Source organism: Hemiscyllium ocellatum, chromosome 8 (assembly GCF_020745735.1).
Source record: "Hemiscyllium ocellatum isolate sHemOce1 chromosome 8, sHemOce1.pat.X.cur, whole genome shotgun sequence".
Taxonomy (NCBI): Eukaryota; Metazoa; Chordata; class Chondrichthyes; order Orectolobiformes; family Hemiscylliidae; genus Hemiscyllium; species Hemiscyllium ocellatum.
Genome location: NC_083408.1, coordinates 33,721,587 through 33,744,124, shown reverse-complemented (window position 1 = coordinate 33,744,124; position 22,538 = coordinate 33,721,587). Strand labels below are relative to the sequence as shown.

Here is a 22,538-nt window from a genome sequence, read left to right as displayed (position 1 = left end):
ATGGTGCAGACAAAATCTTCAGTCTCTGCTGCTTTATAATGGTGACAGCCGTATCCACATGCTCGCTTTCATTCTTCACATACAGAGTGATGACCAATTTGAATGGACCATTGAAAATTGATTGTTCCAGTGTTCTTCTCCCATTGTAAAACTTCCTCAACTTGCACTTGTCTAAATTTCTGTTCTCTCTGGTACTAGGGCAGACAATGATATTATTGTTGGGCTGTTCATGCAGAGATCCAGGTAATCTTCTGGGATTCAAATCCCACCACAACATCTAGTGGAATTTGAATTCAATTAAAAGAAATCTGCAATGAAGAGTCTGATAACTCATGAAATTATTTATCGATTCTTGTAAAAACCGATCTGGCTCACTAATGTCATTTAGGGAAGGAAACTGCCATCCTTGCCTGGTCTTGTCTCCATGTGACTCCAGACCCACAGCAATGTGGTTGACTCTTAACTGCCCTCTGGGCAATTAGAGATGGGCAGTAAATACTCGCCTGGCCAGAGATGGCCTCATCCCGTGAATGAATAACAAAAGTCTGAGGGCCCCAGTTTACCTGGGATCTATATTCTTCTCTATTTGCTCTGGGGCTTCAAAGCTCCCTGACTCTAAAAGCTGCTCTGACTGCACCACTCTGGGATATCCATGTAGCTCCCATTCTAAATACTTGAGTATCCCCTGTTTTTTGTCTCTGGGCTGTGGGTGACTGGGCCTTCGTTTACCAAGACTGTAAGTGATTCCCTTCTTAAACATTTTCAAATCTCTACCGTTCCTTCCTTGAGAACATGGCTTCAAAACTATCTTTTACCAAGCTGTTAGTCAGATGGTGTCATGAGCCTCAGTGCTAGTTTTGTTTTGATTTACGGCCCTGTAGAGTGTCTTCCAACATTACAAGTGTGGTAAGAGTGTATTGTTCTTGTTGTTGAACTTAGACCAGTCCAGTGAACTACTGGACCAGGGCAGACCAGTGACCAGTTAGACTGGGCTATAGTGAGAGGCCACACCAGGATTTGCACAGTGAGCAGTTAGGCTGCAAGGCTCATCAACAGGACGGGATATGATTGTCAATAAGTGTCAGGCTGCAAACGCTACATGTCTCAATCCAGCTCAGCAAGCCCTTCCATTTACTCCTTGGCCCTAAGTCGCTTGCGTTTGCAGTGTGTTTCGAGACTGACTGGACTATACAGTTTGCATCCCTTACACAGCTAATGAGATTTGGAGCAGCAGTCACAAATGGTTTAGCCTCAGGTGTCTGTGACCACCCCCTCTCTCACATACGCGCAAACAACAGACAACCAACACTTCTGTTTTTGTACTGCAGCTTCCAGTCTGTTTCTCTGATTGGCTGGTTTGTAGAATGCTAGCTCACCAAGGAGAGATAAGAAGCATGTAGCTGACAACTACGTAGATCTTTATCGACACCGGATCTGTGTTTCCCCTCTAGGACTCCACTGCTTGAAAACCACAATCGAACTTGTTTGCTTCAGTCAATCCCACTGAACTTCCCGAGCTGTCATGTCTGAGTTATTATTGAATTTCCACATGTTCCTTTTTAAATACAGGGCAGGCAGTCCATGGTACTTACATCATCCAACTATTCATCTGGCCTGCACCTTAAAACATCTCCATACACACGGTGCTCCATGAGGAATATAAGGAAACACAAATGTTCAGTGTATATTCACCATGTGAGGATCAGCAATGTTGCACTTCCAACAGGAACATGCCAGTTCAGCTGGCCCACTACCTCGTCTTTAAGACCTGACAGCGTAACCCTTGCCTCTGAAAGGGGCAATTGGAGAGTGTGCGTTCCATACCCTACTTCAGATACTTGAGATAATGCAGGCTAATCATCCAGGCTAACACTCCAGTCCGGCCTTTATGGAGGAGTGCTTGTCTCCTGAAACAGCTTTCCAGCATTGAACCCAGGCCCCACCTTCTGTCATTCCTATTCATTCATAGAATGTGGGTCAAACCATTGCTGGAACAACCCTTGAGACGGTGATGAGGTGAGCTGCTTTCTTGAACCACTGCAGTCCAATTGCTGTAGGTTGACCCACAATGCCATAGGGAGAGAATTCCAGGATTTCGACCCAGTGACACTGAAGGAACAATGATATATTTCCAAGTCAGGATGGTGAGTGGGTTTGGAAGAGAACTTGCAACTGGTGAAGTTGCCTTCCTTTGAGATGGGAGTGTTCGTGGGTTTGCTGTCTGAGGAGGCTTCACGAATGTCTGCTGTGCATCATGTAGTGGGCACACACAGCTACTACTGAGTGTCGCTGGTGCAGGGAGTAGATTTTTATGGATGTAGTGCCAATCTCTGATGAACAGAAAAGGATGCTCTCTATTTCAAGCAAAACCTGTGGAGTTCCCTCTGGTAATGTAGTGAGATTGTCTCTGCATCTGAACTGTTGTGTTGGTAAAAAACATGATAGCCAATTCTTGCATAGCAGCAAGAATGAAATGAGTGAGCAGCTATTCTCTTTGTAGTAATGTGGATTGAGACATCAATATGGAACATAGCAATGGGAGAAATACCCTGTTCTTTCTCCATTAACATCCCAGGGTCTTTTGCATTCACCTGCAAAGGACCACAGCTTAATTTCCTACCTGAAAGGTGTGGCACGGCACTCTCTCGGTACTGCACTGGAGTGTCAATTGTCATTTAAGATCCTGGAGTGGGACCCAGAACTAAGGGTGAGTGAAGGCTGATTCCTAAGCCTGCCACTGAGATAGTTTCCCCAGTGGCATTGGGAGTCAGGCCCTGCAGTAATGAGTCTCACCGCTGGTGTTTCCTGGTGGAATGGCTGCCCACTGCTTGCTTCTGCAGGTTGCCTGACCGTGGGGGCGAGGGGCAACTAACCTGTTACCTTGGGGGAGCCTGTCCAGGTGGGAGTCAGGAGTGCCTTTGTCGATGGAATCACCATTGAAATGCTCTGGATGACCGTATCCCCAGGCAGAAGCTTGGCACTGCCATTGTAGGAGGGAGGTCATAAAGGCTCCTCCAGTTGAAAGCAGTTTGTAGAGGTAAACTGTGGCCAGCGTGACCAGACCATCGTTGTGGAGGGAGCATGTTTCCACTGGGGTGGCGTGTGACTCTCTGGTATATGTTTATCAATGGGTTGGCGGGCTGGAATAGTTAATGGAGATGTTGTCAGCATCCCCCACCCCCACAACTTCCTCTGCCCTCAGTGTAACTACAGGGAGGCTTTCTCCAGTCACCTGCCTGTCTTCAGCCTGAGTCAGTAAGCTCCTTACTGGGAGTCTGTCACTAAACTCGCCACAAGGTGCGTACCTAATCTGTCGTTGAGAAAAAGATATTAGATTGGGGCACAGAGAATCTGAGATACCATGGCTCTGGAGCAAAGACTCTGCCTTCTTTCTCTTCCTCTGCAAATCCATCTGGAAGATCTCCTTGCCACAAGTGCAGAATTCCTAGAGGTGGATTTGAAATTTACACCACTATCTCCAACAAAGTGAAGTATAACTGATCCGGGACGACATTGCCTTGCTAACAGCCTGTGTGTAAAGTGACTGGAGCTGCAGCGCAATCTTCAGGCTAATCAGTGAATATTTATTTTTGAGTGAAAATCCATGCTCAGACAAAATACTAAGATAACATTCTGCCGAGTATAATTTTTCCCCCAATTTTGTGGGGGAGGTGAGTGTGTGAGGTATGTGAAGGTTAGTTTTCAAAAAAGACAGTTGTATATGTTTTGTTAATCTTTACACGTTTGGTTGAGTAAGTTTTGTTTGCAATAAACTAGAGCTTTATTTGTTAATTGTAGATAACAGTTAATTGTAGTTACTGTGGAGAACAGCAGTCCACGATAACATTTTAGAGAAGACCAGTTCTGACTATATTACAGAAATCAGCAGTTTCCATCTATATGATAGCGAACTGCAATTACAGTCTTTCTTATAGAAAGGAGTGAAGAGAATTTCCTAAATATGATGCACTGAACAGGAGTTTTTGTGTATGTGGAGGAGAACAGAACCTGTTTCTAATACTGAATTACAGAGGAACATCGATTATCCGAATGTCAATTATCTGAATATGAGATTATCCGAAGGAGATCTCGAGGTCCTGATGGAAACATTACGTTAAAGAGCAGTTTCAACCCTGATCGTGTCTTTTGTCATTGTGAAACGCTGCCAACAACACTCCTGGACATCAATGGGAGCCCAGGCACCGTCTTCAAATGACTGACCTCACCCCCACTTTCTCTGGAGTTCTGCATAGGGGTGATCCCTGAACCCCGCCCCCCCCCCCCCAGATATTCTCTCTAACGTTGTCCGGTACAGGGCAAAAGTGGAACTTGTCAAAAAGGTGTGTGTATGTGTGTGTTTGGAGACTTTCCCCACAAAGGCAGCCGCTGTCCTACTGTTGGCGTCCACTCCGGCTGCCCCGGAGGGGAAGGGGGGTGCACGGGGGTGGGAGTGCAGACGGGGGCTGGACGGTGGGTGTGGCGCGAGGGCGCGGGGACGCGGTGCAGGCCGGGGCGGATGGAGGGGGTTGTTGGTGGGTTGGGTGGACAGAGGTTGGGGGCGGTGTTGGGACAGGGTTGGGGTGGGGCTCCCACGCGCTGTGCTGCTGCACGGGGTGTGCTGAGCCCCAGAGGAGAGGTATTAAGTCAAGTCACCGAATAATCAACTATCTGAACAAAATAGTGCCTGCCCATTTCGTTCAGATAATGAAGGTTCCTCTACGTGTGTGTGTGTGTGTGTGTGTTTGTGCGAGAGAGAGAGAATGAGAGAGAGAGAGAACACAGTAGGGAAGTGGTACACTCCTAATTCAGTGGTAACATTAATAATTAGTGACCAGACATTGTCAGATGGCTGACTGTTACCAAAGGCAGGTTCTGCCTCACCCTCCCTTCTTTGCCTCTATGAAGTGGAACTCTTTTCGCAACACACTCCATCCATTGACCGATCATTGTTGTGTGGTCCTTTTCTTCCTTCATGACTTCATCGGTTACTTCAGGTGGAAAATCTTGTGTGGGCCCAGAAGCCTCTTCCTGGATAGAGATATCATCGACAGTTATGTTCGGGCTCTGGCTTTATCTTCTTGGCATTGCCCTTGTGTGCTGCTGTGGTTTTGACCCTGTCGTCAGAAGTGTGCTCTACAGAGCTGATTTTCAGCACAGGGGTGTTAGAACACTCTCATTTGAGATAACACTTAGCATCTAACCGCTGTTAAGCCAAATGAAAACCCATCAAGAAAGGACTTAAATAGATACAATATGGTTTGTGTGTCAGCTGCGCTCAGTTGGACTCTTGTCAGAAATTTTGGGTTCAAGACCAATTCGAGAATCTTGAACTGAATATCTAAGCAGACGCTCCAGTGCAGTGCTGAGAGAGCACTACACTCTCAGAAGTGCACTGTTTGAGTACTATATGCCCTGTAAGGTGGACGTAAAAGAACACGTGTCCTACTCCAAACAAGAACAGATGGAATTTCTCACTGCAGCCCTTGTCAGTATTGACATTGAGCAATTACCTTTGGTGATTAAAAACAAATTATCTGCTCCTTATCACACATCAATTCGCCGATTTTGTTGAGTGAGGGTTGGCTGCTGTGTTTTCAACATTACAATAATGACTGCTCTTCAAAAAGACTTGCTTGGTGGTACAACATATGGGATGCACTCATGTCTGGACAGACGCTAAATAAATGCAAGATTTTTTAAATTAATGACATGAGGATGGGTTAAAGGTCATGAGGAAGCAATGAGGTACTGTACTTTTGGGCTTTAGTTAATCCTGTAATGAAGGGAATGATAACAACCAACTCACAGCAATTACCATTGCACAAAGAGCAATGTGATAATGATGCGGTAATCGATTTTAATGGTTTCAGTTTCATCAAAGAGCGTTATAATGGGGTATATCAGTGTTAAAGTGCGGAGTGTGGAGTGTATCGGTGTTACAGTGAGAGGTGTGGGGTATATCAGTGTTACAGTGAGAGGTGTGGGGTATATCAGTGTTACAGTGAGGGGTGTGGGGGATATCGGTGTTACAGTGAGGGGTGTGAGGTATATTGGTGTTACAGTGAGGGGTGTGGGGTATATCAGTGTTACAGTGAGGGGTGTGGGGTATATCAGTGTTACAGTGAGGGATGTGGGGTATATCGGTGTTACAGTGAGGGGTGTGGGGTATATCGGTGTTACAGTGAGGGGTGTGAGGTGTATCGGTGTTACAGTGAGAGGTGTGGGGTATATCAGTGTTACAGTGAGGGGTGTGGGGTATATCAGTGTTACAGTGAGGGGTGTGGGGTATATCGGTGTTACAGTGAGGGGTGTGGGGGATATCGGTGTTACAGTGAGGGGTGTGGGGTATATCAGTGTTACAGTGAGGGGTGTGGGGTACATCGGTGTTACAGTGAGGGGTGTGGGGTATATCAGTGTTACAGTGAGGGTTGTGGGGTATATCGGTGTTACAGTGAGGGGTGTGGGGTATATCGGTGTTACAGTGAGGGGCGTGGGGCATATCGGTGTTATAGTGAGGGGTGTGGGGTATATCAGTGTTACAGTGAGCGATGTGAGGTATATCAGTGTTACAGTGAGGGGTGTGGGGTATATCGGTGTTACAGTGAGGGGTGTGGGGTATATTGGTGTGACAGTGAGGGGTGTGAGGTATACCGGTGTTACAGTGCGTAGTGTGAGGTATATCGGTGTTACAGTGTGGGGTATATCAGTGTTACAGTGAGGGGAATGGGGTATATCGGTGTTACAGTGAGGGTGTGAGGTATATCGGTATTACAGTGAGGGATGTGGGATATATCAGTGTTACAGTGAGGGGTGTGGGGGATATCGGTGTTACAGTGAGGGGTGTGGTGTATATCAGTGTTACAGTGAGGGGTGTGGGATATATCGATGTTACAGTGAGGGGTGTGGGGTATATCGGTGTTAGAGTGAGGAGTGTGGAGTATATCAGTGTTAGAGTGAGGAGTGTGGGGTATATCGGTGTTACAGTGAGGTGTGGGGGGTATATCGGTGTTACAGTGAGGAGTGTGGGGTATATCGGTGTTACAGTGAGGGGTGTGGGGTATATCAGTGTTAGAGTGAGATATGTGGGATATATCAATGTTACAGTGAGGGATGTGGGATATATCAGTGTTACAGTGAGGGGTGTGGGGGATATCGGTGTTACAGTGAGGGGTGTGGGGTATATCAGTGTTACAGTGAGGGGTGTGGGGTACATCGGTGTTACAGTGAGGGGTGTGGGGTATATCAGTGTTACAGTGAGGGGCGTGGGGTATATTGGTGTGACAGTGAGGGGTGTGAGGTATACCGGTGTTACAGTGCATAGTGTGAGGTATATCGGTGTTACAGTGTGGGGTATATCAGTGTTACAGTGAGGGGAGTGGGGTATATCGGTGTTACAGTGAGGTGTTTGGGGTATATCAGTGTTACAGTGAGGGGTGTGGGGTATATCAGTGTTACAGTGATGGGTGTGGGATATATCGGTGTTACAGTGAGGGGTGTGGGGTATATCGGTGTTACAGTGAGGGGTGTGGGGTATATCGGTGTTACAGTGAGGGGTGTGAGGTATATCGGTGTTATAGTGAGGGGTGTGGGGTGTATCGGTGTTACAGTGAGGGGTGTGGGGTGTATCGGTGTTACAGTGAGGGGTGTAGGGTATATCAGTGTTACAGTGAGGGATGTGGGGTATATCGGTGTTACAGTGAGGGGTGTGGGGTATATCGGTGTTACAGTGAGAGGTGTGGGGTATATCGGTGTTACAGTGAGCGGTGTGGGGTATATCAGTGTTACAGTGAGGCGTGTGGTATATCGGTGTTACAGTGAGAGATGTGGGGTATAGCAGTGTTACAGTGAGGAGTGTGGGATATATCGGTGTTACAGTGAGGGGTGTGGGGTGTATCAGTGTTACAGTGAAGGGTGTGTGAGGTATATCAATGTTACAGTGAGGGGTGTGGGGTATATCGGTGTTACAGTGAGGGGTGTGGTGTATATCGGTATTACAGTGAGGGGTGTGGGGCATATCGGCGTTACAGTGAGGAGTGTGAGGTATATCGGTGTTACAGTGAGGGGTGTGGGGTATATCGGTGTTACAGTGAGGTGTGTGGGGTATATCGGTGTTACAATGAGGAGTGTGGGGTATATCGGTGTTACAGTGAGGGGTGTGGGGTATATCAGTGTTACAGTGAGGGGTGTGGGGTATATCAGTGTTAGAGTGAGATATGTGGGATATATCAATGTTACAGTGAGGGGTGTGGGATATATCGGTGTTACAGTGAGGGGTGTGGGGTATATCGGTGTTTCACTGAGGGATGTGGGGTATATCAGTGTTACAGTGAGGGGTGTGGGGTACATCAGTGTTACAGTGAGGGGTGTGGGGTACATCGGTGTTACAGTGAGGGGTGTGGGGTATATCAGTGTTACAGTGAGGGGTGTGGGGTATATCAGTGTTACAGTGAGGGGCGTGGGGTATATTGGTGTGACAGTGAGGGGTGTGAGGTATACCGGTGTTACAGTGCATAGTGTGAGGTATATCGGTGTTACAGTGTGGGGTATATCCGTGTTACAGTGATGGGTGTGGGATATATCGGTGTTACAGTGAGGGGTGTGGGGTATATCGGTGTTACAGTGAGGGGTGTGGGGTATATCGGTGTTACAGTGAGGGGTGTGAGGTATATCGGTGTTATAGTGAGGGGAGTGGGGTATATCGGTGTTACAGTGAGGTGTTTGGGGTATATCAGTGTTACAGTGAGGGGTGTGGGGTATATCAGTGTTACAGTGATGGGTGTGGGATATATCGGTGTTACAGTGAGGGGTGTGGGGTATATCGGTGTTACAGTGAGTGGTGTGGGGTATATCGGTGTTACAGTGAGGGGTGTGAGGTATATCGGTGTTATAGTGAGGGGTGTGGGGTGTATCGGTGTTACAGTGAGGGGTGTGGGGTGTATCGGTGTTACAGTGAGGGGTGTAGGGTATATCAGTGTTACAGTGAGGGATGTGGGGTATATCGGTGTTACAGTGAGGGGTGTGGGGTATATCGGTGTTACAGTGAGAGGTGTGGGGTATATCGGTGTTACAGTGAGCGGTGTGGGGTATATCAGTGTTACAGTGAGGCGTGTGGTATATCGGTGTTACAGTGAGAGATGTGGGGTATATCAGTGTTACAGTGAGGAGTGTGGGATATATCGGTGTTACAGTGAGGGGTGTGGGGTGTATCAGTGTTACAGTGAAGGGTGTGTGAGGTATATCAATGTTACAGTGAGGGGTGTGGGGTATATCGGTGTTACAGTGAGGGGTGTGGTGTATATCGGTGTTACAGTGAGGGGTGTGGGGCATATCGGCGTTACAGTGAGGAGTGTGAGGTATATCGGTGTTACAGTGAGGGGTGTGGGGTATATCGGTGTTACAGTGAGGTGTGTGGGGTATATCGGTGTTACAGTGAGGAGTGTGGGGTATATCGGTGTTACAGTGAGGGGTGTGGGGTATATGAGTGTTACAGTGAGGGGTGTGGGGTATATCAGTGTTAGAGTGAGATATGTGGGATATATCAATGTTACAGTGAGGGGTGTGGGATATATCGGTGTTACAGTGAGGGGTGTGGGGTATATCGGTGTTTCACTGAGGGATGTGGGGTATATCAGTGTTACAGTGAGGGGTGTGGGGTATATCGGTGTTACAGTGAGGGGTGTGAGGTATAAAGGTGTTACAGTGAGGGGTGTGGGGTGTATCGGTGTTACAGTGAGGGGTGTGGGGTATATCGGTGTTACAGTGAGGGGTGTGAGGTATAAAGGTGTTACAGTGAGGGGTGTGGGGTGTATCGGTGTTACAGTGAAGGGTGTGGGGTATATCGGTGTTACAGTGAGAGGTGTGGGGTATATCGGTGTTACAGTGAGGGGTGTGGGGTATATCAGTGTTACAGTGAGGCGTGTGGTATATTGGTGTTACAGTGAGAGATGTGGAGTACATCAGTGTTACAGTGAGGAGTGTGGGCTATATCGGTGTTACAGTGAGGGGTGTGAGGTATATCGGTGTTACAGTGAGGGGTGTGGTGTATATCAATGTTACAGTGAGGGGTGTGGGGTATATCGGTGTTACAGTGAGGGGTGTGGTGTATATCGGTATTACAGTGAGGGGTGTGGGGCATATCGGCGTTACAGTGAGGAGTGTGAGGTATATCGGTGTTACAGTGAGGGGTGTGGGCTATATATCGGTGTTACAGTGAAGGGTGTGGTGTATATCGGTATTACAGTGAGGGGTGTGGGGCATATCGGTGTTACAGTGAGGTGTGTGGGGTATATCGGTGTTACAGTGAGGAGTGTGGGGTATATCGGTGTTACAGTGAGGGGTGTGGGGTATATGAGTGTTACAGTGAGGGGTGTGGGGTATATCAGTGTTAGAGTGAGATATGTGGGATATATCAATGTTACAGTGAGGGGTGTGGGATATATCGGTGTTACAGTGAGGGGTGTGGGGTATATCGGTGTTTCACTGAGGGATGTGGGGTATATCAGTGTTACAGTGAGGGGTGTGGGGTATATCGGTGTTACAGTGAGGAGTGTGAGGTATAAAGGTGTTACAGTGAGGGGTGTGGGGTGTATCGGTGTTACAGTGAGGGGTGTGGGGTGTATCGGTGTTACAGTGAGGGGTGTGGGGTATATCGGTGTTACAGTGAGAGGTGTGGGGTATATCGGTGTTACAGTGAGGGGTGTGGGGTATATCGGTGTTACAGTGAGGCGTGTGGTATATCGGTGTTACAGTGAGAGATGTGGGGTATATCAGTGTTACAGTGAGGAGTGTGGGATATATCGGTGTTACAGTGAGGGGTGTGGGGTGTATCAGTGTTACAGTGAAGGGTGTGTGAGGTATATCAATGTTACAGTGAGGGGTGTGGGGTATATCGGTGTTACAGTGAGGGGTGTGGTGTATATCGGTATTACAGTGAGGGGTGTGGGGCATATCGGCGTTACAGTGAGGAGTGTGAGGTATATCGGTGTTACTGTGAGGGGTGTGGGCTATATATCGGTGTTACAGTGAGGGGTGTGGTGTATATCGGTGTTACAGTGAGGGGTGTGGGGCATATTGGTGTTACAGTGAGGAGTGTGAGGTATATCGGTGTTACAGTGAGGGGTGTGGGGTATATCGGTGTTACAGTGAGGTGTGTGGGGTATATCGGTGTTACAATGAGGAGTGTGGGGTATATCGGTGTTACAGTGAGGGGTGTGGGGTATATGAGTGTTACAGTGAGGGGTGTGGGGTATATCAGTGTTAGAGTGAGATATGTGGGATATATCAATGTTACAGTGAGGGGTGTGGGATATATCGGTGTTACAGTGAGGGGTGTGGGGTATATCGGTGTTTCACTGAGGGATGTGGGGTATATCAGTGTTACAGTGAGGGGTGTGGGGTATATCGGTGTTACAGTGAGGGGTGTGAGGTATAAAGGTGTTACAGTGAGGGGTGTGGGGTGTATCGGTGTTACAGTGAAGGGTGTGGGGTATATCGGTGTTACAGTGAGAGGTGTGGGGTATATCGGTGTTACAGTGAGGGGTGTGGGGTATATCAGTGTTACAGTGAGGCGTGTGGTATATCGGTGTTACAGTGAGAGATGTGGAGTACATCAGTGTTACAGTGAGGAGTGTGGGCTATATCGGTGTTACAGTGAGGGGTGTGAGGTATATCGGTGTTACAGTGAGGGGTGTGGTGTATATCAATGTTACAGTGAGGGGTGTGGGGTATATCGGTGTTACAGTGAGGGGTGTGGTGTATATCGGTGTTACAGTGAGGGGTGTGGGGCATATCGGCGTTACAGTGAGGAGTGTGAGGTATATCGGTGTTACAGTGAGGGGTGTGGGCTATATATCGGTGTTACAGTGAGGGGTGTGGTGTATATCGGTATTACAGTGAGGGGTGTGGGGCATATCGGTGTTACAGTGAGGTGTGTGGGGTATATCGGTGTTACAGTGAGGAGTGTGGGGTATATCGGTGTTACAGTGAGGGGTGTGGGGTATATGAGTGTTACAGTGAGGGGTGTGGGGTATATCAGTGTTAGAGTGAGATATGTGGGATATATCAATGTTACAGTGAGGGGTGTGGGATATATCGGTGTTACAGTGAGGGGTGTGGGGTATATCGGTGTTTCACTGAGGGATGTGGGGTATATCAGTGTTACAGTGAGGGGTGTGGGGTATATCGGTGTTACAGTGAGGGGTGTGAGGTATAAAGGTGTTACAGTGAGGGGTGTGGGGTGTATCGGTGTTACAGTGAGGGGTGTGGGGTGTATCGGTGTTACAGTGAGGGGTGTGGGGTATATCGGTGTTACAGTGAGAGGTGTGGAGTATATCGGTGTTACAGTGAGGGGTGTGGGGTATATCAGTGTTACAGTGAGGCGTGTGGTATATCGGTGTTACAGTGAGAGATGTGGAGTACATCAGTGTTACAGTGAGGAGTGTGGGCTATATCGGTGTTACAGTGAGGGGTGTGAGGTATATCGGTGTTACAGTGAGGGGTGTGGTGTATATCGGTGTTACAGTGAGGGGTGTGGGGCATATCGGTGTTACAGTGAGGAGTGTGAGGTATATCGGTGTTACAGTGAAGGGTGTGGGCTATATCGGTGTTACAGTGAGGGGTGTGGGATATATCGGTGTTACAGTGAGGGGTGTGGGGTATATCGGTGTTAGAGTGAGGAGTGTGGGGTATATCGGTGTTACAGTGAGGGGTGGGGTGTATATCGGTGTTACAGTGAAGGGTGTGGGGCATATCGGTGTTACAGTGAGGAGTGTGAGGTATATGTGTGTTACAATGAGGGGTGTGGGGTATATCAATGTTACAGTGAGGGGTGTGGGGTATATCAGTGTTACACTGAGGGATGTGGGATATATCAGTGTTACAGTGAGGGGTGTGGAGTATATCGGTGTTACACTGAAGGGTGTGGGATATATCAGTGTTACAGTGAGGGGTGTGGAGTATATCGGTGTTACACTGAAGGGTGTGGGATATATCAGTGTTACAGTGAGGGGTGTGGGATATATCGGTGTTACAGTGAGGAGTGTGGGGTATATCGGTGTTACAGTGAGGTGTGTGGGGTATATCGGTGTTACAGTGAGGAGTGTGTGGTATATCGGTGTTACAGTGAGGGGTATGGGGTATATCAGTGTTAGAGTGAGATATGTGGGATATATCGGTGTTACAGTGATGGGTGTGGGATATATCAGTGTTATAGTGAGGGGTGTGGTGTATGTCGGTGTTACAGTGAGGGATGTGGTGTATATCGATGTTACAGTGAGGGGTGTGGGGTATATCGGTGTTACAGTGAGGGGTGTGGGATATATCGGTGTTACAGTGAGGGGTGTGGTGTATATCGGTGTTACAGTGAGGGGTGTGGGGCATATCGGTGTTACAGTGAGGAGTGTGAGGTATGTGTGTGTTACAATGAGGGGTGTGGGGTATATCAATGTTACAGTGAGGGGTGTGGGGTATATCAGTGTTACAGTGAGGGGTGTGGGGTATATCAGTGTTAGAGTGAGATATGTGGGATATATCGGTGTTACAGTGATGGGTGTGGGATATATCAGTGTTATAGTGAGGGGTGTGGAGTGTATCGGTGTTACAGTGAGAGGTGTGGGGTATATCAGTGTTACAGTGAGAGGTGTGGGGTATATCAGTGTTACAGTGAGGGGTGTGGGGGATATCGGTGTTACAGTGAGGGGTGTGAGGTATATTGGTGTTACAGTGAGGGGTGTGGGGTATATCAGTGTTACAGTGAGGGGTGTGGGGTATATCAGTGTTACAGTGAGGGATGTGGGGTATATCGGTGTTACAGTGAGGGGTGTGGGGTATATCGGTGTTACAGTGAGGGGTGTGAGGTGTATCGGTGTTACAGTGAGAGGTGTGGGGTATATCAGTGTTACAGTGAGGGGTGTGGGGTATATCAGTGTTACAGTGAGGGGTGTGGGGTATATCGGTGTTACAGTGAGGGGTGTGGGGGATATCGGTGTTACAGTGAGGGGTGTGGGGTATATCAGTGTTACAGTGAGGGGTGTGGGGTACATCGGTGTTACAGTGAGGGGTGTGGGGTATATCAGTGTTACAGTGAGGGTTGTGGGGTATATCGGTGTTACAGTGAGGGGTGTGGGGTATATCGGTGTTACAGTGAGGGGCGTGGGGCATATCGGTGTTATAGTGAGGGGTGTGGGGTATATCAGTGTTACAGTGAGCGATGTGAGGTATATCAGTGTTACAGTGAGGGGTGTGGGGTATATCGGTGTTACAGTGAGGGGTGTGGGGTATATTGGTGTGACAGTGAGGGGTGTGAGGTATACCGGTGTTACAGTGCGTAGTGTGAGGTATATCGGTGTTACAGTGTGGGGTATATCAGTGTTACAGTGAGGGGAATGGGGTATATCGGTGTTACAGTGAGGGTGTGAGGTATATCGGTATTACAGTGAGGGATGTGGGATATATCAGTGTTACAGTGAGGGGTGTGGGGGATATCGGTGTTACAGTGAGGGGTGTGGTGTATATCAGTGTTACAGTGAGGGGTGTGGGATATATCGGTGTTACAGTGAGGGGTGTGGGGTATATCGGTGTTAGAGTGAGGAGTGTGGGGTATATCAGTGTTAGAGTGAGGAGTGTGGGGTATATCGGTGTTACAGTGAGGTGTGGGGGGTATATCGGTGTTACAGTGAGGAGTGTGGGGTATATCGGTGTTACAGTGAGGGGTGTGGGGTATATCAGTGTTAGAGTGAGATATGTGGGATATATCAATGTTACAGTGAGGGATGTGGGATATATCAGTGTTACAGTGAGGGGTGTGGGGGATATCGGTGTTACAGTGAGGGGTGTGGGGTATATCAGTGTTACAGTGAGGGGTGTGGGGAACATCGGTGTTACAGTGAGGGGTGTGGGGTATATCAGTGTTACAGTGAGGGGTGTGGGGTATATCAGTGTTACAGTGAGGGGCGTGGGGTATATTGGTGTGACAGTGAGGGGTGTGAGGTATACCGGTGTTACAGTGCATAGTGTGAGGTATATCGGTGTTACAGTGTGGGGTATATCAGTGTTACAGTGAGGGGAGTGGGGTATATCGGTGTTACAGTGAGGTGTGTGGGGTATATCAGTGTTACAGTGAGGGGTGTGGGGTATATCAGTGTTACAGTGATGGGTGTGGGGTATATCGGTGTTACAGTGAGGGGTGTGGGGTATATCGGTGTTACAGTGAGGGGTGTGAGGTATATCGGTGTTATAGTGAGGGGTGTGGGGTGTATCGGTGTTACAGTGAGGGGTGTGGGGTGTATCGGTGTTACAGTGAGGGGTGTAGGGTATATCAGTGTTACAGTGAGGGATGTGGGGTATATCGGTGTTACAGTGAGGGGTGTGGGGTATATCGGTGTTACAGTGAGAGGTGTGGGGTATATCGGTGTTACAGTGAGCGGTGTGGGGTATATCAGTGTTACAGTGAGGAGTGTGGGATATATCGGTGTTACAGTGAGGGGTGTGGGGTGCATCAGTGTTACAGTGAAGGGTGTGTGAGGTATATCATTGTTACAGTGAGGGGTGCGGGGTATATCAGTGTTAGAGTGAGGTCTGTGGGATATATCAATGTTACAGTGAGGGGTGTGGGGTATATCGGTGTTACAGTGAGGAGTGTGGGGTATATCGGTGTTACAGTGAGGGGTGTGGGGCATATCGGCGTTACAGTGAGGAGTGTGAGGTATATCGGTGTTACAGTGAGGGGTGTGGGCTATATATCGGTGTTACAGTGAGGGGTGTGGTGTATATCGGTGTTACAGTGAGGGGTGTGGGGCATATCGGTTTTACAGTGAGGAGTGTGAGGTATATCGGTGTTCCAGTGAGGGGTGTGGGGTATATCGGTGTTACAGTGAGGAGTGTGGGGTATATCGGTGTTACAGTGAGGGGTGTGGGGTATATGAGTGTTACAGTGAGGGGTGTGGGGTATATCAGTGTTAGAGTGAGATATGTGGGATATATCAATGTTACAGTGAGGGGTGTGGGATATATCGGTGTTACAGTGAGGGGTGTGGGGTATATCGGTGTTTCACTGACGGATGTGGGGTATATCAGTGTTACAGTGAGGGGTGTGGGGTATATCGGTGTTACAGTGTGGGGTGTGAGGTATAAAGGTGTTACAGTGAGGGGTGTGGGGTGTATCGGTGTTACAGTGAGGGGTGTGGGGTGTATCGGTGTTACAGTGAGGGGTGTGGGGTATATCGGTGTTACAGTGAGAGGTGTGGGGTATATCGGTGTTACAGTGAGGGGTGTGGGGTATATCAGTGTTACAGTGAGGCGTGTGGTATATCGGTGTTACAGTGAGAGATGTGGAGTACATCAGTGTTACAGTGAGGAGTGTGGGCTATATCGGTGTTACAGTGAGGGGTGTGAGGTATATCGGTGTTACAGTGAGGGGTGTGGTGTATATCAATGTTACAGTGAGGGGTGTGGGGTATATCGGTGTTACAGTGAGGGGTGTGGTGTATATCGGTATTACAGTGAGGGGTGTGGGGCATATCGGCGTTACAGTGAGGAGTGTGAGGTATATCGGTGTTACAGTGAGGGGTGTGGGCTATATATCGGTGTTACAGTGAGGGGTGTGGTGTATATCGGTATTACAGTGAGGGGTGTGGGGCATATCGGTGTTACAGTGAGGTGTGTGGGGTATATCGGTGTTACAGTGAGGAGTGTGGGGTATATCGGTGTTACAGTGAGGGGTGTGGGGTATATGAGTGTTACAGTGTGGGGTGTGGGGTATATCAGTGTTAGAGTGAGATATGTGGGATATATCAATGTTACAGTGAGGGGTGTGGGATATATCGGTGTTACAGTGAGGGGTGTGGGGTATATCGGTGTTTCACTGAGGGATGTGGGGTATATCAGTGTTACAGTGAGGGGTGTGGGGTATATCGGTGTTACAGTGAGGGGTGTGAGGTATAAAGGTGTTACAGTGAGGGGTGTGGGGTGTATCGGTGTTACAGTGAGGGGTGTGGGGTGTATCGGTGTTACAGTGTGGGGTGTGGGGTATATCGGTGTTACAGTGAGAGGTGTGGGGTATATCGGTGTTACAGTGAGGGGTGTGGGGTATATCAGTGTTACAGTGAGGCGTGTGGTATATCGGTGTTACAGTGAGAGATGTGGAGTACATCAGTGTTAAAGTGAGGAGTGTGGGCTATATCGGTGTTACAGTGAGGGGTGTGAGGTATATCGGTGTTACAGTGAGGGGTGTGGTGTATATCGGTGTTACAGTGAGGGGTGTGGGGCATATCGGTGTTACAGTGAGGAGTGTGAGGTATATCGGTGTTACAGTGAAGGGTGTGGGCTATATCGGTGTTACAGTGAGGGGTGTGGGATATATCGGTGTTACAGTGAGGGGTGTGGGGTATATCGGTGTTAGAGTGAGGAGTGTGGGGTATATCGGTGTTACAGTGAGGGGTGGGGTGTATATCGGTGTTACAGTGAAGGGTGTGGGGCATATCGGTGTTACAGTGAGGAGTGTGAGGTATATGTGTGTTACAATGAGGGGTGTGGGGTATATCAATGTTACAGTGAGGGGTGTGGGGTATATCAGTGTTACACTGAGGGATGTGGGATATATCAGTGTTACAGTGAGGGGTGTGGAGTATATCGGTGTTACACTGAAGGGTGTGGGATATATCGGTGTTATAGTGAGGGGTGTGGTGTATATCAGTGTTACAGTGAGGGGTGTGGGATATATCGGTGTTACAGTGAGGGTTGTGGGGTATATCGGTGTTAGAGTGAGGAGTGTGGGGTATATCGGTGTTACAGTGAGGTGTGTGGGGTATATCGGTGTTACAGTGAGGAGTGTGGGGTATATCGGTGTTACAGTGAGGGGTATGGGGTATATCAGTGTTAGAGTGAGATATGTGGGATATATCGGTGTTACAGTGATGGGTGTGGGATATATCAGTGTTATAGTGAGGGGTGTGGGGTATGTCGGTGTTACAGTGAGGGATGTGGTGTATATCAATGTTACAGTGAGGGGTGTGGGGTATATCGGTGTTACAGTGAGGGGTGTGGGATATATTGGTGTTACAGTGAGGGGTGTGGTGTATATCGGTGTTACAGTGAGGGGTGTGGGGCATATCGGTGTTACAGTGAGGAGTGTGAGGTATATGTGTGTTACAATGAGGGGTGTGGGGTATATCAATGTTACAGTGAGGGGTGTGGGGTATATCAGTGTTACAGTGAGGGGTGTGGGGTATATCAGTGTTAGAGTGAGATATGTGGGATATATCGGTGTTACAGTGATGGGTGTGGGATATATCAGTGTTATAGTGAGGGGTGTGGGGTATGTCGGTGTTACAGTGAGGGATGTGGTGTATATTGATGTTACAGTGAGGGGTGTGGGGTATATCGGTGTTACAGTGAGGGGTGTGAGGTATATCGGTGTTACAGTGAGGGGTGTGGGGTATATAAGTGTTACAGTGAGGCGTGTGGTATATCGGTGTTACAGTGAGAGATGTGGGGTATATCAGTGTTACAGTGAGGAGTGTGGGATATATCGGTGTTACAGTGAGGGGTGTGGTGTATATCGGTGTTACAGTGAGGGGTGTGGGGCATATCGGTGTTACAGTGAGGAGTGTGAGGTATATGTGTGTTACAATGAGGGGTGTGGGGTATATCAGTGTTACAGTGAGGGGTGTGGGGTATATCAGTGTTACAGTGAGGCGTGTGGTATATCGGTGTTACAGTGAGAGATGTGGGGTATATCAGTGTTACAGTGAGGAATGTGGGATATATCGATGTTACAGTGAGGGGTGTGGTGTATATCGGTGTTACAGTGAGGGGTGTGGGGCATATCGGTGTTACAGTGAGGAGTGTGAGGTATATGTGTGTTACAATGAGGGGTGTGGGGTATATCGGTGTTACAGTGAGGGGTGTGGCGTATATGGGTGTTACAGTGAGGGGTGTGGTGTATATCAGTGTTACAGTGAGGGATGTTGGGTATATCAGTGTTACAGTGAGCAATGTGAGGTATATCAGTGTTACAGTGAGGGGTGTGAGGTATACCGGTGTTACAGTGAGGGGTGTGGGGTAGATTGGTATTACAATGTTGAGTGCGGACACACTGAAGGGTATCCTGATCCCTAATGCTTCTATGCTTCCCCCTCCGCAGGACGTATCTGGAAGAAGAGCTGATGAAAGCGCGTGAGAATCCGAAATTACGAAGTGACATGTACAAGAAAATGGTGGAGATTGACCCCCAAGCGCCGACACCACATGAACACACGATCCAAGCTGTTCTGAAGCCACGGTACATGCAGTGGCGGGAGACCCTCAGCTCTACAGCAACGCTCGGGTTTCGTATCGAAGGTGTTAAGGTGCGAGTGCAGCTGTGAGCCTCCTTGCTGACTAATATTCGTTGTCCTATTTTGCTATGTGTGGGGAAACTGAAGGGCATGTATCTCTGATTAGTCCTCTCTCTCGTCCTTTCTACTTTACTCTTGTCTAATGAGAATCACCACATGTTCTAGTAGTCTAGTTTGCACCAAACCATTGACCACTCGGTCACCCTTCCTAGCTGCAAGCGAAATGTTGTACCTCTCTTCAGGCACTCCCCATCCTTTTAAATCTGTCACCATCGCCCTTTCTGAGAATGAGCAGACTCAATCCTTGTGTCCCAACAAAAGACTTTCCCATCTCCGTCCTCTTTTTTTTTCTGAATCCCTCTGATGTGCTGTCACATCCTGAGTATAGGTTCACATTTCCCACATCTCTGCATTTGAACTGCTCGATCTAATTTGCTGAAGTGGCTCTTATTAAAAATCACAGCTACCGAATGTGACTGTGGTAAACTCTCCCTCTTTAACTTGTCTACCCCTTTTATCAGGTACCCACCCCCACTCAGCCGCACAGTGACACAGTGGTTAGCACTGCTATCTCACAGCGCAGGGACCCAGGTTCGATTCTACCGTTGGGTGACTGTGTGGGGTTTGCACATACCCCCCGCGTCTCTCACAGTCCGAAGATGTGCTGGTTATGTGGATTGGCCATATTAATTTACCCACAGTGTCCAGGGATGTGCAGGCTAGATGGGTTAGCCATGGGAACTGCAAGGTTACAGGGATAGGGTAGAGGGTGTGGGTGTAGGTGGGATGCTCTTCAAAGGGTCGGTGTGGAATCAATGGGCCGAATGGCCTGATTCTACACTGTAGCAATTTCTACAAAATAACTTGCCTCTATCATCCAACTGGGTGGCACTGCCCTTGCCTATTCACAGTCTGAGAACCAGTACTTCCTTCTGTTGCTCCTTCATTGACGTAGCCATCAAAGCTCACTCCCTATTCCCTCTGCTTTCTCATCTCAACACGGCCTGTTCAGCATATCCTCCAAAATCATATGTCACTGCCACCACCTTCCAGAACCAGCAGGGGTCACAGTTTAAGGATACAGGGTTAGATTAGATTACTTACAGTGTGAAAACAGGCCCTTCGGCCTAACAAGTCCACACCGACCCGCCAAAGCACAACCCACCCAGACCCATTCCCCTACATTTACCCCTTCACCTAACACTATGGGCAATTTAGCATGGCCACTTCACCTAACCTGCACAGTTTTGGATTGTGGGAGGAAACCCATGCAGACACGGGGAGACATGCAAACTCCACACAGAGAGTGAGGTGGGAATTGAACCCAGGTCTGTAGCGCTGTGAGGCAGCAGTGCTAACCACTGTGCCACTGTGCTGCCCATGGGTTGGCCATGTAGGACTGAGATGAGGAGAAATGTCTTCAGCCAGAGAGTGGTGAGCCTGGGGAATCCTCTGCTACAGAAAGTGGTCAAGACCAAAGTATCGAATGTTTTCAAGAAGCAGATAGATATAGCTTTTCAGGTCAAAGGGTACAGGGAAAAAGTGGAAACAGGGTGTGGAGTTGAATGATAATGGCAGAGCAGGCTGAGGCCTACTCCTGCTCCTATATTCCAAGTTTCAACCCTCTCCAATCCAAGAACTATCTGATTGTTTGTCCAATGAACATCAATTCTGTTCCATTAAATATGCTGAAGACTAAAGCTTTTGCCTTTGTGTCCCATCATAATGTCGTCTTCCAAACTACTGATATGATTCTCCTGCCAAGCCCCTGCCTCCGGCTGAACCGGACTCTTGCATCCTTGCCTTCCTCTTTGATCCGAATGATTCCTGTGGACCTTGTTCAGTGCCTTTAACTTTCTCATGTGGCCACACATTCAGTGGTCTTTAACGGGGGGACAAGGCCTGTGCTGCACTTTCTAGGCTACTGTGCAGTCGTACATACATGTCTTATCAGGAACATTACTTGAGCTTCCAACGTCAAATCCTGTCCATCAGAGAGATGGCAAATCATCCACACCTCTGCTTCAATACAGCTGCTGCTTAAATCCTCATCTGTATTTCTGAAGTCTCTGGACCCGTTTATTCCATCTGCTCGGTTTGGCTTCACGAAGTTGAGTCAGCTTGAAACTCTGCTGTCCATTTATTAATTCCACTGTGCCCACCAATTGACACAGGTTCCATTTCCATCAGCACCTCTAATTGCTATGCCCTCATCCTCATGCCTAAATGCCTTAACTCAATCTAGCTCTGTAACTCCCTCCAGTCCTACAGCCTTCTAAGATGTTAGTGTTTCTCTAAATCTGGCATCTCATTCATTCCTCATTCATCTTGCTACAGCTTCTTCCCTATCCCCCTGCTTTGCTTGGCTGCCTCAGCTGCCTGAGGACTGAATGCTAGAATTCCTTCCCTTATGAAGGGCTCTGGTCCGAAACGTCGAATTTCCTGTTCCTTGGATGCTGCTTGACCTGCTGTGCTTTAACCAGCAACACATTTTCAGCTCTTAACTTCTTCACCATTGTTCTTCCTCCAAAACGTTCCTTAAAACTTTAAGACCATAAGACATAGGAGTGGAAGTAAGGCCATTCGGCCCATCGAGTCCACTCCGCCATTCAATCATGGCTGATGAGCATTTCAACTCCACTTACCAGCGTTTTTCCCCGTAGCCCTTAATTCCCCGAGACAACAAGAATCTATCAATCTCTGCCTTGAAGACATTTAGCGTCCCGGCCTCCACTGCACTCCGTGGCAATGAATTCCACAGGCCCACCACTCTCTGGCTGAAGAAATGTCTCCGCATTTCTGTTCTGAATTGATAATGCTTTTGGGTCAACTGATCTCATAGCTCCTTATGGCAGCATTGTCTCACATTTTGATTGACAATTGCTCCTGTGAAGTGCCCAGGGATGTTTTGCCACATTAAAGGTAATTGTAGAAATGTAAGTTGCAATTATTATTGTGTGGTTTGCTCCCAGTGAAGAGTTGACCCAACTGAATCAAGGTTGGAGAATGGCCACAGAGCTGAGTGTGCCTGATCTCAGAATTATTCGTCTTACTCAAAAGGAAGACTTGTGAGCATGTATGAGCGGATATAGTGGGTCAGTGCAACTGTGTTGTACAACAGGGGCTGGTATCACAGCCAAACCTCCACAGAGCATTGTGTAATCCTCAGGAAAATGTGGGAGCATTCTGACACCTAGTGGTAATATG

General features: G+C 48.2%; 1 protein-coding gene across 1 annotated transcript in view; it reads left to right on the top strand.

The window, feature by feature from the left end:
• The window catches only part of LOC132818109 (inositol-trisphosphate 3-kinase A-like), a 99,132-nt gene that overhangs the window by 62,213 nt on the left and 14,381 nt on the right, over nucleotides 1–22,538 (top strand). Inside the window, exon 4 of the mRNA XM_060828806.1 lies at nucleotides 19,139–19,343. Within this exon, the coding sequence (XP_060684789.1) occupies nucleotides 19,139–19,343 (205 nt within the window). The remainder of the gene's footprint in view (nucleotides 1–19,138; nucleotides 19,344–22,538) is intronic.